Source organism: Lepisma saccharinum, chromosome 24 (genome assembly GCF_977018435.1).
Source record: "Lepisma saccharinum chromosome 24, izLepSacc3.1, whole genome shotgun sequence".
Lineage (NCBI taxonomy): Eukaryota > Metazoa > Arthropoda > Insecta > Zygentoma > Lepismatidae > Lepisma > Lepisma saccharinum.
Window position 1 is genome coordinate 36,042,110 of NC_139252.1, and position 14,481 is coordinate 36,056,590.

At 36.0% G+C, this 14,481-nt stretch overlaps 1 protein-coding gene across 1 annotated transcript; it reads left to right on the plus strand.

Annotated features, from left to right (window-relative positions):
• The first annotated feature begins 322 nt into the window (after positions 1–322).
• Positions 323–14,253, plus strand: LOC145978434 (synaptic vesicle glycoprotein 2B-like). Its single transcript, XM_083111075.1, has 9 exons — positions 323–480; positions 1,871–2,033; positions 3,803–3,924; positions 4,715–4,953; positions 5,624–5,799; positions 9,422–9,681; positions 10,649–10,808; positions 11,256–11,383; positions 13,847–14,253. Exons 1-9 carry the CDS (start codon positions 381–383, stop codon positions 13,900–13,902), a joined length of 1,404 nt encoding a protein of 467 aa, XP_082967201.1. The 5' UTR covers positions 323–380; the 3' UTR covers positions 13,903–14,253.
• Positions 14,254–14,481: the final 228 nt, after the last annotated feature.

The window sequence follows — 14,481 nt, forward strand, 5'->3', positions numbered from 1 at the left end:
ACATTATAAAGATAATCAAATATTTGGATTGAGTTAATTACGCAAAACATTATAATGTTATTAACTGGAAGAATATTATAGCGTTCCCGTACATTTATTAATTTCATGAGAAACTAATATTTCCCTTCACTGGCACCTGTGGGGAAAAGTTAGATCTACACGAATTTAACTAGCTGTACGAGAATACCAGTATTCCAGTCGGTTTTCCAATCTAATTTAAAAAAAAAAACATACATGTACGTTCATCTCACAAACTCTAAATAATAATGTAATTATTTTTTAGAAAAGGCTATTTGATTGATTTTCCAAATCTTCTAGGTAGTGGGAAATTTCATCATCTTCTCCTTCTAATATGTGGGGTTCTAAATGCAGGAGCAACCATGGACATTTCTGTGGTGTCTTATCTGCTACCTTCAGCACAGTGCGACTTCGAACTTACCTCAGACAAGAAAGGATGGCTTAATGTTGCACCACTGGCCGGTAAGTTGCTCAAAATGTTCCATAATTTCGTCCTTGAAAAATAAATAGGTATCACAGTGTTTAAATTCAGTGTAGTTAGATTTCTTTGATCGCTTACAAGTCACTTGGTTATTATATTGTTCGAAAATCGACAATTTTGAGATTTTTTAGAAATTAAATTTTGGAGTTTGATGAATTTTTTTTCTTATGTATCAAGAAACTGATTGATTGATTGATTTGGTGTTTTAAGTCCACTTTGTGCACAGTAAGGCTAATCGGGACTGGGGCTACAGTTTAAAGGGGGTCCAAACTACTATGAGCCTCCACCGGGTATCGAACCCGGGACCCCTTGATTGCAAGGCGATGACGCTACCACTACGCCATCAGGGAGGCTGTATCAAAAACTCGGATTTATGTTTATTTCTATCTTTTCCTCTTCGTTTTATTTCTGTTTATTTCTCTCTCTCTCTCTCTCTCTCTCTCTCTCTCTTTATTCTAACTTCTACTTCTATCTGTCTCTTATATTGTTTACTATTCCATTATTTCTCTCTCTGTGTGTTTTTATTCTCTGTTTCTTTATTTATCTCTCTCCCTCTCCCTCCGTCTTTGTTTCTTGCTTCTTCATTTCTCTCTCTCCTTCTAACTTCCTTGATTTCTACCTGGCTCTATTACTCTTGCTTTATGTTTCTTTGTTTGTCCCTGTGTCGTTGTATTTTTCTGTATCTCTCTATCTCGCTTTCTGTTTATTTATTTATTTATTTATTTATCTCTCTCTCTCTCTCTCTCATTGTAATTTCGATTATTACCTATCGTTCTCTCTCTCGAGTTCTCTTTCGTCTCTGTTTATAATTTTCTTTCTCTCTCTGTCCTTTAGTCGGTTTTTATCCTATTCTCTCTATTCATGATTTTTCCCCCTCTCTTCTTCACTCTAATTCTATGCCTTCCTGTCTACTGCATGTATTGGTTTATTTCTGTCATTTTTCCTCTCTTCTTTCTGTCTTTTTTGTAGTTGTATTTCTCCCTCTAATCCTCCTATCTCTTCCATTCTGTCTGTCGTTCTGTATCATTATTCCTCTGTCTTTCCTTCGTAGAATCAACGCACCAATGGACCGCGTCATACTAATCGTGAACTCTTTATAGACGGATGAAAAGTGGTCTCGGAGTGGATTTCAGCCGCGAGCAAATTGCAGTGGTTCAGATTCTGCTCTAAGATGCTGCCCATTAATTGTGGTTGTAGCGTAACTAATAGATAATAGACAATATACGCACACATTTCTGTTCAAAGCACAATACTTATTTTTCCTTTTAGTAAAGTGACCGTATCCTGTCTGGTATAGGAACTCTCGAGATGAGATGTGAGGACACTGTTTCATGTGAAAAGTAACTACACTGTTCTCTCTTTCTTTCCAAGGTATGTGCATGGGTGCCTTTGTCTGGGGGTCGCTGGCGGATTCCATGGGCAGGAAGTCGATCCTCGTGGCGTCCATCGTGGTTAACGTTGTATCCGGATTGGCATCCAGTGTTGCTCAGACCTACGAACTCTTTCTTGTGTGTCGGTTCATATCTGGTTTCAGGTGAGATCTTTTGCGCTGATTTTAAGAATTACTATCAATAATGCATAATATTTCTTGGCTACAATTTCTATGTGAAATAATACTGAGAAACAAAAATATGGGATTAAGAATGAGAGGGATCTCTATCATAGAGAAAACAGATGATTTGGAGAGCGGAGATGGTAACTCTAGACCAGGATGGTATTAAAGAAGAGAAAATAATGGATTCAAATCTTATTACTTTAATGAAAATTATATATTAGTTATACGTATAATCAAGAATGTCCCTTCCCAGATATTGATAGAAAAGCAACAATTACATGATAATAGAAATGGAATCAATTGAATCTAGAAAGCATATTGCTTTTAGCTACAATATGTAAAAAATATATGTCAAATGTTTGTGTTATTGCATTATTTCATTCATAGGCAGCTTTTCACTGCAATATCCAGGCTATCCGATCTTGTGCCTTACGCTTAATAAACATACAATAAATATTTTGTATACGAAGCCAATACTTATAGTAGAATAATTATTTACAAATATATTATTGTTTACCTGCAAACTAATTAATAATAATAGTAGTAACATCAACAACTATTTCTCGTACGACTGTGTTCTGGTATAACAATTAATAAAAATATAAAGAAAAGTAATTAGCAGGGAACGGATTTATAAGTAGTAAAAATGTTCTATATATGTAAATACGTATTTAGTTATTTTCACCAAAATATGGAGATAAATATGGACTTAAAATTGTAAAAAAGTTACCTTTCTAATAGCATAAGACTACACGAGCTACACAAAATAAAGTCTCGGCATTGTGACTATTGCCGTGACTGTCTTGAAGAGAAACCTGAAGTGAATCCCGTACGTGCGCCACACAACCGTTGCTTCTGGCGCTGCTGTCGGGCGCTGTCGGGAATTTGAAGTGTTTTAGAATAGCAAAACCAAACAGTTTTGAAATAAAAAGAAATATATTATTCGGATGACAGAAAACTTTTAACTAACGCAATTGGAGGGTATAACAATAGCTCGTAAACTTTCGTTTGTTTAATGTCGTTTCGGACTTTGTCAGTTATTCGCAAGAAATTCAACCAACTCTTTCGGTCACACAGGGACATGTAGTTATTGCGCGAATATGGAGGATATGTTGAGAAATGTTCTCAAATATGGAAATAATATGTAAAAATAAGTAAAATATGAGCCAAAACCTAATAGATGTACAAATATCGAAAATAAAAACTGAATTTTTCAAGTCTACATGCAATGATGCGCAAAGATAATACAAAATATAACTGATTTCAGCTTCAAATGTGAATTTACGTATAAATCCCTTCCCTGGTGATTAGAATAGAAGATAAAAAGGATAGATGTAGATGTAGAAGGGAATAACTAAAAGCAAGGAATTGTTTTTTAAGTGCAAGGGACAATAATGGATGATGTGGAAATGACATTAAAAGAAAAACTTCGGTATAAAAATTTAGGTTTTGATAGGAAAAAGAACTTCAGAAAAGTAGTCACAGGTGCCAAAGTCTTGACTGATGTAGAAAACACAGCTGATTGAAGTTAAGTAATAAGTTAAAGCGATAGAGCTTACTTTTAAATACACTTTGTTGCTTGTATCTATCAGAAATAAAGGACGCATCTTTGTAACTTTGTTCACTAATTTGCAAAAAAAAAGGCCAAATCTTAATTTCTTATACGTTGTAGTATTCATTAATTGATATAAGTTTAGTAATATTCCATTGCTGTTGGTATGTTTGTTACTACTATGTAATAATTTCAGCGTAAGTGGTGCCGTGACGGTCATGTACCCTTATCTAGCGGAATTCCAACCGTCGAAAAACCGAGGAGGCTCTGTCTGTTGGCTGGATGTCTATTGGTTACTTGGGAAAGTAGGCATAGCAGGTACGTATTTACGTAGTTTGGTTAGAAAAACACATCCATTTCTATTTTTGTTATTTCACATCGCTTCTCTACTTCTTTGATCAATCGTAACGATAAGGATGAATGATGAACTAACTGATTGATTGATATGGTTTATTTCACTTCGTTTTCTTCAACTTTTGGCTATTCGTGAAGAGGAGGATGAGTAATGATATGATGAAATTGATGAAGGGACATCCCCAAACAACACGCAAGCCCAAGCCAGAATTGGTTGATTGATTTGCTTAATTTTACTTCGCTTTTATGACACTTTTGGCTAATTACGAAGATGGTGATGAGTGATGATGATATCATGAAATTGATGCATGGACACTCACAAACATCCATACCTAGGCCGGAATTCGAACCCGGGACCCCTGGAGTCGTAGCGCGATGTGCTAACCACTCCGCCACGGCCCAACCCGGAATTCGAACCGGGGACCTGCCGACCTGTGTGGTGGAGTGGTTAGCACAGCGCGGTACGAAGCCAGAGATTCTGGGTTAGGGATCGAGCCTGGGACCTCTTCTTTTATCAATTTCTTCCAACACAGTCTCATTTCTTAGTTTGTCATTTCACCCGCTCCGTTCTTCGCCATGGCCAAACTTATGAAGCTTCTAAGGTAGGATTCAAAACAGCCTTCCTTAGTTCTTTCTTCAAGGATTCACAAAACAAACTACTTCTTTTACTAAAGCCTACAGAGAACAAATTTGAGGCAATAAACATGAAATGTTCTTGCAAAATAACATACTGAATCCTCACGTTTTCTTCCAGGTCTTGCGAGAATGGTGATCCCACAGCCTTGGGCATACGAATCCGACATATTCCTCTTCAATTCGTGGAGGATGTTCGTAGCTCTGTCGACCATTCCTAATCTCGTAGCAGCTCTGATGCTGACCACGTTTCCAGAAAGCCCAAAGTATCTTTTGTCCAGCGGCAGACAGGACGATGCTCTTCGAGTGTTCAGAACGATGTTCAGCCTGAACACAGGGAAGAACAAATTGGACTATCCTGTGAGTTTAGACATTTTTTCTAAGCATCTAAGTAGTTCTAGTTTGATTAATGAATAAATTGCTTTCAAAATGAAGGGTTTTTCAACACATTGACTATTTGAGCCTTTCACAATTTGGAAGGAAGAAGGCCTTTAACAAAAACAAAATGTTTGCAATAAAGTAACTTATATTTTTTCAAGTTCGTTCATTCAAAACAATTCCTCGTCAGGAACTGAATCCAGAGAAGCGGCTGGACTCCTCTTTTTATATATAGCCTATAAAAAATTTTGATTATTTGCCTATAATGGCATCAGGATAACCATATACAATATTGCGCATCAACTTTTAAATTTCTGGTGAAACTTGTAAACAGGCTTCGAGAGTATTGTACTGGTTTTCAAAAACAGGTCAGCACACAGCTCATGTGTTATTTTAACACCACCTAGGTTAAAAGTTGACCAAAATGTTGTATGAGATCACTCTCTGTGTTGCTTTGACACCTGTTTTTTTTCTCAGTCTGTTATGGTAAGTTGTAAAATTTTCATTGTTCATAACACTCATTATCAATTTAAAATCAACAATGTAGAACGCTGTGATTGGATTCTTGCCTGTTGTGTTCGAGATAAATAAATCTTTGATTTGTACATATCTATGATACCTTTTTATAATAATGATTTTTTATAACCCCCAGGTAAAGGTGTTAAGTGTGGGAACCACAGACACAGCTCTCTTTCCAGTCCTGGAGTCAGGCAGCAGGCACTGCACCATTCTGAGGCATGTATGGTACCAGGTGAAGAGTCTCTTCGGGATTAAGCATCTTAAGAACACCCTCATCATGCTCTTCGTTCAGTTCGGCTTCATGTATGGGTAAGTAATTTCATTCTTTGGTTATATATTTTCACGTCGCTGATTTTTTTTACTAATTTGGTGATATTGAAGATTCGATTATATTTTGGTCAATCTTTAAAAAAATAATGTATATTTAGGTAACCGAACTTACTTATCTGAAAAATAACTCAGCTATGCAGTTACTTATTTGTTAAATTAACTCTCGGTTATTGTTACTGCAAAACTGAATTATATATAAAGTAAATCTGGCGGTGAATGATGAATAAATTCTCTTGGACTTCAGCGACAAGGTCATTTCTGGAACAGTTTCCGAGCTTTAGATTGCTAAGGTCGCTCTCATCTTCATCTTCCCTTCTACTCTGAAGATGAGAGTGACGTTAACTCTCAAAAGCTAGGAAACTGTTCCAGAATTGATCTGGTCGATGATGCCCGAGAGAATTCATTCATGAATTATATATGCTGTGCATGAATAGTTACTTTATCATAAGCCGCTGTGCCTTTGATTTACTCCGGATCACCATTATATATATTTTGTTGTTGCCTCTTCTCCCTTTCCGTCCAGGACTTAATATTAAAAGTCCTGAAGTGCATCAAATATTTATTTAAGGTTACTTTACAATACTCATGTCATATTGTATGAACGGTTGGTTCGCTCTTCTGCCAGTTTTGGCTAATTCCGAAGATTAGGATTAGGGATTAAACTGATGAACAGACGTTCGCAAAGAAAACCTATGTCCAGGACGGGATTCGAACCCGGAACCTCTGATGTCGTACCGCGCTGTGATGACCACTCCGCCACTTAGGTTGTCTCCTGATGATGAGTTCGTTTGAGTTTATATCAAGTCCACTTTATGCACACAAAGGCTAATTGGGAACGGACTTACAGTTATCAATCCCGGGACCCATTTCTGAGATTTTGCACGTATTATAAACAATATATAATTTTAATAAAATAATAAATATTTCACGTGTTTCTTCTAACAAGTTGTGAGGCATTATTTAAATTTTATTAATATATTGGTTTTGTAATTCACAATATATTATCTTCGAACATTCAGGACAAGCATCCCCTGCGAGGGCATGGCGGGTCATTGCAGGTCCACAGGTGACAGGTTATGAACCGCTGCCCCAGGGAAGTACTACAAAGTACAAAATGGATGGCTACATCAGAGAAATCAATTAAAGGTGAAGGCATATGGAGGGGGATGTGTAGTTAAGGCCCCATTTGTGGATGTCGTGTGATCACTACCGAGCAAAAACGTATACCGCCAACACTGGTTCCTTACAAACAATCCTGTCTCCGCACCGTTCGTATGTAGTTCAGTGGAGTGACGTCAGTCACTGATATTTACAGCTTGCAATGTTTACAATGTTCAACCCTTACTCCGTTTCCTGCGTACAGCCTATTCTATTTTGACTTGCACTTTGGAAACAGGTGTTTCATTTACTGATTCATATAAACCATGTCTTTCACAAACAAGGATATTTCATTCAAAAGAATTGACGTCACCTTGTGTGACACACTTCTACAAACATAGAAAAGGAGATTCTACAAGTTCATGAATGTTTAGGTCGCAGAGATGCAGTTGGGACGAGAATATAATTTGGGGTGTCCTCCCCTTCCGCCTGGTTAATTATTTTTATTATTTCTCTTTCTCTCATGTCTATATTCCTCTTTTCCTGTCCTTGTTTTGTTATTTATCTCTTCTATCACTTATTCTCGTGTGTACCTCTCTCTTTTCCCATATTTCTCTTAGTTTCCTTCTTATCCTTCCTCTGCATCTCCCTTTTTCTATTCCACTCCTTAGCTTGACCTCTCTTTACCACTTATATTCTATTCACCCCCTCTCTCTCTCTTCACACTTTCCTATTTTTTTCTCTTAAGTGATTTTCCTCTTTCACATTCTCCCTATGTCTTCAGCACTTCCTCTATCTTTTATGTTTCTTTGTTCAAAGTTTCCTCTTTCTTTGCTTCTATTAATCTCTCTCCACATAGCCGCCGACTCCATGGGGCTTGGGGGGGGGGGGGGCTCGAGCCCCCCCCCCAAAGTTAACGATGTGGGGCAGAGCCCCCCTAATAATTTTGCTTAAGAGGATCTAATGTATTATTTTGCTTCTCTTGTAAAGTTTACTCTGAATTGTGCCACATGAACTTAACTTTAAATACACATTTGAAATGTTCTACACCATCAAATTTGGGGGGCTGAGACCGCTAAACCATCAACTTTGGGCGGCTATGACCAGAGACAGCAAAACACATGACTTATTACTATATATTAAGTAGCCTATGTAATTATGAGTATTGTTAGAATTTTTACTAAAAAGAGTTTCAAAAGACGATGTGCATGAACTAGGGTAGTGGATGGGACGTTTGGGCTACAAATGGCTCTCACATGACATTCGGAACGAGATCATTGATATATTAGGGAGATCTGTTTTGCGCTCCGTGGTAGCAGATATTAAAAGTCGGGAATATTTTGCTATTATGGTTGACGACGAAACTTGTGACATATCCATCCGTGGACAATTAATATTCTGCATTCGAACTGTGAATAAAAATTTTGATATTTTTGAGGAATTAATGGGCTTTTATGAGATTCCGAACGCTGAGGCCAAAACTTAAAAAAGGGAGAGAGTGAGTCATTCATTAATTTATTTCAGTGATCAGAGCCCCCCCCCCCCCAATAATTTTGACAAGTCGGCGCCCCTGTCTCTCCACTTAGCTTTTCAAGAACAATAAACAACTGCGGAATTCAATTTAATTTAATGGGTAATTTTATTTAATGAATTCATTAAAATGTAAAACATGAAGTTTCAAAAACCATCTGCAGATGTAAAAGAGCCATTTCAGCGTTACCTCGTATGTGAAATTTTACACATAAAATATTTAGGTTCTAGTCATGACAATTGAATTAAAATCTTCATAATGAACTGATTTCATTGTGGTGTCTGCTAACAAGTGGAAAAAAAACTTGAGTATGATGGTATAGGCTGAGTGCCTGAAAAGCATCAACAAAAGTGCATTACGTGTGTACATTTTGACTTCATTTGTATGTGCTGCAGATGCTAGTGACTTTTATTGGTGAAATGTGCAAATTATATGCATTTACAAACATTTAAACCTTAATGTAATTAAAAGCAATAATAATTTTCACATTAACTGATGATGTTATTTACATGGAGTACCACTTTTCGCGGAGTGCCCCAAAATATAATGAAATTACCCTTGACCCTCTGTACCCCGTTGGTTTATGAAGATTATGTTGTTTATAAATGTTTTATGTTGTTATTAGCTCGAAGGATGTGTTAAAAGGTAACACTTCATTATTATTATTATTTGGATTAATTGGGAATTCATTATTGGACCGTTGACCCTGTACCCCCTCGAGAATTAAGTTGATTTTTTTTGTAGTAGGCATATTTGCATATTTTTTACGTTGTCTGTCGTGGTTGTTCAGAACAGAGGTTTGTGCACAATTTTTCGTCTGGGAGATGTTAGGGTAAATTTAGTTTCGGGGTGTGTAGATACATGTAGGTAAATCACGTCCTTAAAATATCTCTGATACAGAACCAGTACCCAATTGAGTCACCTTACTGTGTGATAGCATTCTACTTGTGTGTGTGTGTTCTCATATTGCAGATACTTCACGCTGGTGCTGTGGAATCCGGAGATATACAACAGGTACGAGATCTTCGAGAGTCTTTATCCCAACGAGACAGCCTCGGTGTGCGAGGTCGCCTCAGTCGGGGCCGACATGGTGACAGGAATTGACGACTTCTGCGAGAACGAAATGGACAAGGACGTCCTCATTTCGACCCTCATCATCAGCGTCTCCTCGATCCCAATGAACATATTCGTCGTTTTCTGCATCGACAGGCTCGGGAGGAAGTTTTTCCTTGGTAAGTTATAATTTGTTTCAGTTAATTAGCGTTACGGAAGACTAACCGAAGATAAATAAAGTGCCAAGTGCTGAAACCGTGGGTCAGAAATTGATATTTTAATAATTTGATTTTTATGAAAAAAGTTACACAATATAGTCTTTGTGACTAAAATTTTCCCTTGATTCTCAGTGATTTTCCCTTATTGAGATGGGTCAACTTTTAAATATTAACAAAATATAAAAATAATTGTTTAGCTCAGTGCTGGTTTGAAATCTGAAAAAATAAAGAAACAGTTGTACATATTAGATATTCGTTCATCTGGTGGTTAGAGTAAAAGCTATAGGATATATGATGATAAAAATAATAACTTGACATAAATGTTAATTGAAAATATTACAGTGAATTTAAAAATATTCACATATTAACAGTATAAAGAAACGCAATAACAAAATTTGTACTATATAAATGAGGAATATTTTCTTCATTCTGTTTTGTCAACCTCAATATTCTGAATCTCCTTACTTTGTTTGCATTTGGAAATTAATTTATACTAATTTATCACCATTAAAATTAACTATTACAAACCTTTCCACTTTTCAATTAACATAAGCAGCTAATATTTTTTTTTACATAAAACTTCATTATAACTTTTGACCCTAATAATAACTGCATCAAAAATTATTAAAGAACCAGTGTACGTATATAGTTATACTAGTTAAATTTTAAGTAGTTAAAATAAGTTTAAAGAAGTTTATATGATAAAAATATTATGAATTATTGAATGTGTTTAGGATTGAAATATATCTGTAAAAGCTATGGTAAACATGTTCACTTTATAACTTTAAGCTCTGAACTAGCAACAATATATTATTATTTCATTTTTATTTGTTGGAGGGGTGAGGGGGAGGGTGTAGACTTAAATATCTAGATATGACTCCATAAGACCCATAATTTATTTATTTTCTGTTTTATGTTTCTTTTTCAGTATCGAGTCTATTGGCTGCTGGATGCTCAGCACTCGCCTTCTATCTCGTGAATTCCAAAATGGAGAGTTTGGTGATGAGTTGCATTTTCGAAGCCACAGCAACAATACCATTTAGCGTTCTCTGCTGCATTGTTGTGGAGCTCTTCCCGACACACCTGAGGTAACTTATTACCATGCTTTGAATTTCTCGTTTTTTTTAATTGTTAAAGAATAGTTTGTTTCTCGTCTCATCAGATAGGTTGATCTTCTTAAAATTGCACCGATTATATTACCACAAGCGAGCCATTGGCGAAGCCAGAATATTTTCAGGGTGGGCAATGGGTGGGGTGTGGCAGACGGGGGAAACATAACATTATTCAATAACAATTATTGGCTTTATACCACACACGCATATGTATATTATATGATAGAATAAATGTTCTTCTATTTCTATCTCCTTCTTATTAGCAAGATCTTTCTTCTCTCCATATTAGGATATCTGTCTTCCTTTATTTTTTCAGTGTTTTACATGTATATATCACAGCTTTCTGTGATATATACGGAGGCTGTGAATAAGTGCCATCCTCTTGCATAATTGAGTACCAAAACATTGTTATATCTTTTCCAGAGCTCAAGCTGTATCTCTATCCATGGTTGCAGGGCGACTAGGATCTATCGTAGGAAATGTAGTTATTGGACAACTTGTAGACTACTATTGTGCACACGTGATTCTATGTGTATCCGGAATAATGATCGGTAAGTAGTGCTTCAGTAAACAATAAGGTATCATTGGGGGTTGCTACAACCCAGAAATGTCCGTGACTGTACAATTGTGGTAAAAAAAAATGATGACCTCCTTGTGACCGAAATTATTTTAATTGTTCAAAATATTAGAAAGTCTTTAACAAATTACCATCTAATAGGCTTTAAACCATGACTAGGTATCACAGAGCCTACAATAAAGGTGAAGACTTTTCAATTCAAAACGCTCTGTTTCATCATTAGCACACCCAAAGGCAAACATCTGAATCCATAAAACACAATTCAAGTAAAATCATACATATAACACTCAACCTGAAAAATGTCATATTGATTTCAACGTTAAAGCTAAATATATAATATAATGGTTTTAATTTTTAACAACTATATCAATTATTGGAGTCAGTATTTCGATTATATTAACAAATATAAAATTTGACATAATTGCTTTGATATTGAATATGAAATATTACACGTAAGAGTATTACTTTCACACAACCAAATCAGAATAATATTAACCATTATCGAGGTATAATGCATCCCTGTATAGAATTCAATATTTTGAATTTACTTGAAGTGAGAAACTGTAAATGGGTAGGAAAAGGAAATGACACAAAGAAATATGCATTTGTGTACTCAATTTCGTGTGTTGTCCTGTGTCATTTTTGGTATGGAAGCTTTCTGAGGCGTGTCCCGTACCAAAGACCTCCGACAAAGCTGATATCAACAACTATAGGCCAGTCGCACTTATTTCAACTCCCGCAAAACTCTTCGAACAAATCTTATGTAAATACATTTCCAGGCACTTTCATCCGATACTGTCCCCTCACCAGCATGGATTCATACCCAAACGGTCCATTGTAACAGATTTATTGGAAATCTCCGACTTTATAACCTTGATGCTGGACAGGAAAGGGCAAGTTGATGTAATTTATAACTACTGATTTCAAAAACGTTCGATCTTGTTGACCATGATACACTTCTCCAAAAGCTTCACCATCTTTACCTCTCAGTCCGTGTTTTAAAACTTATCTCCTCCTACCTGAAAGACCGAAAACAGTATGTTAGATATGATAATAGCATGTCTACTGTATTCCAGACCTCCTCGAGTGTCCCGGAAAGATCGAACCTTGGACCACTGCTGTTTCTTGTGATTGTTAACGATCTCCCAGATTGCCTGCTACATTCCAAGAAACTCCTGTACGCGGATGACCTGAAAATATTTAAGTCTATAACAAACGATAATGATACCTTGGAACTGGAAAAAGACATTGAAAATCTTGTAGAATGGTGCGCTCAAAACAAACTAAAACTCAATTTTAACAAATGCAAAATTATGACTTGCACTCGAAAGAAACAACCCCACACGCACACTTACACAATCAGTGGCCACATGTTAGACAGAGTTTCTAGTTACAAAGATCTTGGTGTTCAGTTTGAAGAAAATAACAGTTTCCGAAAGCACATCGACCGCATTGTAGCAGAAGGGTACCGAAACCTTGGGTTTATAATGAGAATGGGAAACGACTTTAAGAAGTCAGAAACATTCCAAATGCTATACAATACCTACGTAAGGTACCCCAAATATACTCCTTATCATACCCTAAAAAAATACTTCAATGTACAATCCCTAGGCGATAGAAGAAACATACATCAGTTACTCTTCTTGCATAAACTTTTAACAACTCATTAGACTCCTCTCAGCTGCTCTCAGAAATCCTTTTTTATGTACCATATAATAAGGTAAGACCACGGAAAGAGCTGTTTCAAGTACCTAGAGCTCAAACAAAGTCAGCCAATGCGGCACCCAACCGGAGAATGTGTAGGTTATATAACGAAATTGCAAAGTCATATGATAAGATAGACATCTTCCAAAGTTTTCAAAGGTTCAAAAGGGAAACTGAAACATATTTACAATACCAGACTTAACTTCGTTTATTAGTTCAGTCTCTTTATGTACAGGCGAAAGAGTCCATCCTTTTTTTTTGTGTTATTTACTAATTACTAATTACTATCATTCCATCTATATATCATCGTTTATATGTAAGGTGAAGCTCATATGTTTTTCCTTAGTTATTTTCTTGGTTATCATGTGTAAGTTCTAACCTCACCTGTCAGGTTACTACTTTATACTTATTTTTCATATTTAATCTTATATTAATTTTTATATTTCTGTAACACATATTATCATAGTATTGTACCTTATAAATTCTGCTGATTACATATTTTGTGTACCAAACAGTGTTATAATACAAGACACTGTAAGTGGGCATTTGCCTGTAGTGCCATGTCTTTAAATAAAGCATTGGTGCTAGCAATGAGGCAAAAATTTCTCCTGCTTTCCATTGTAATAAACGAGAGTTTCGTTGCAACGTCTGATTCATTTCCTTGTAGCATTTCTATGAATGCGAAAATTAATCATGATTTTTTTCTCCACATATCTTTTGTTTTCCATTCTAGTTGCTGCCCTACTGTCGCTATTGTTCCCCAACACTACAGGTGGATCGCTATCCTGAAACTCTCTGCTATTGGCTGAAGGCCGTACCAATAAGATCTGAGGCGTAGTGAGGTCCTTGTCCAATAGGACACAAGAGATGGCTAGAGCAGTATATTTGAAGAAACAAACTTCCAATTGCCAATATAACGGCATCTCAACACTATTGACGTGCTCCTGATAAGCCAAAATTACTCTTCCATATTTACCAAGGCATTGCCTAGCCTTAATAAATAATAAAATAGATATGAAAAGTACATTGTATCATGTAGAGAGCTTAAAATATTGCTGTATATATTGTATTTCATTTGTTTTAAGACATGTTATTGATCATATATTTTATACTTGTTAATAAATTATTCCTGGATGTATATTTTTACAAAACAATATTTTTGAACTGTGATAAGTTAGTGTATTTTTCATGTCGCAGTGAAAATATACTATTCTTTGTACGTGTGCACATTGTTTTTAAGATATTTGGAATTTGTTTATGCCGACATCACTTGCACATGAGGAGGGAGTATATTGTACCCTCAACTCCTTTTTTTTTTTTTTTTGCTCTGGAAAAAGTGCCCCTATATACACTTTGATACTGGCCCAG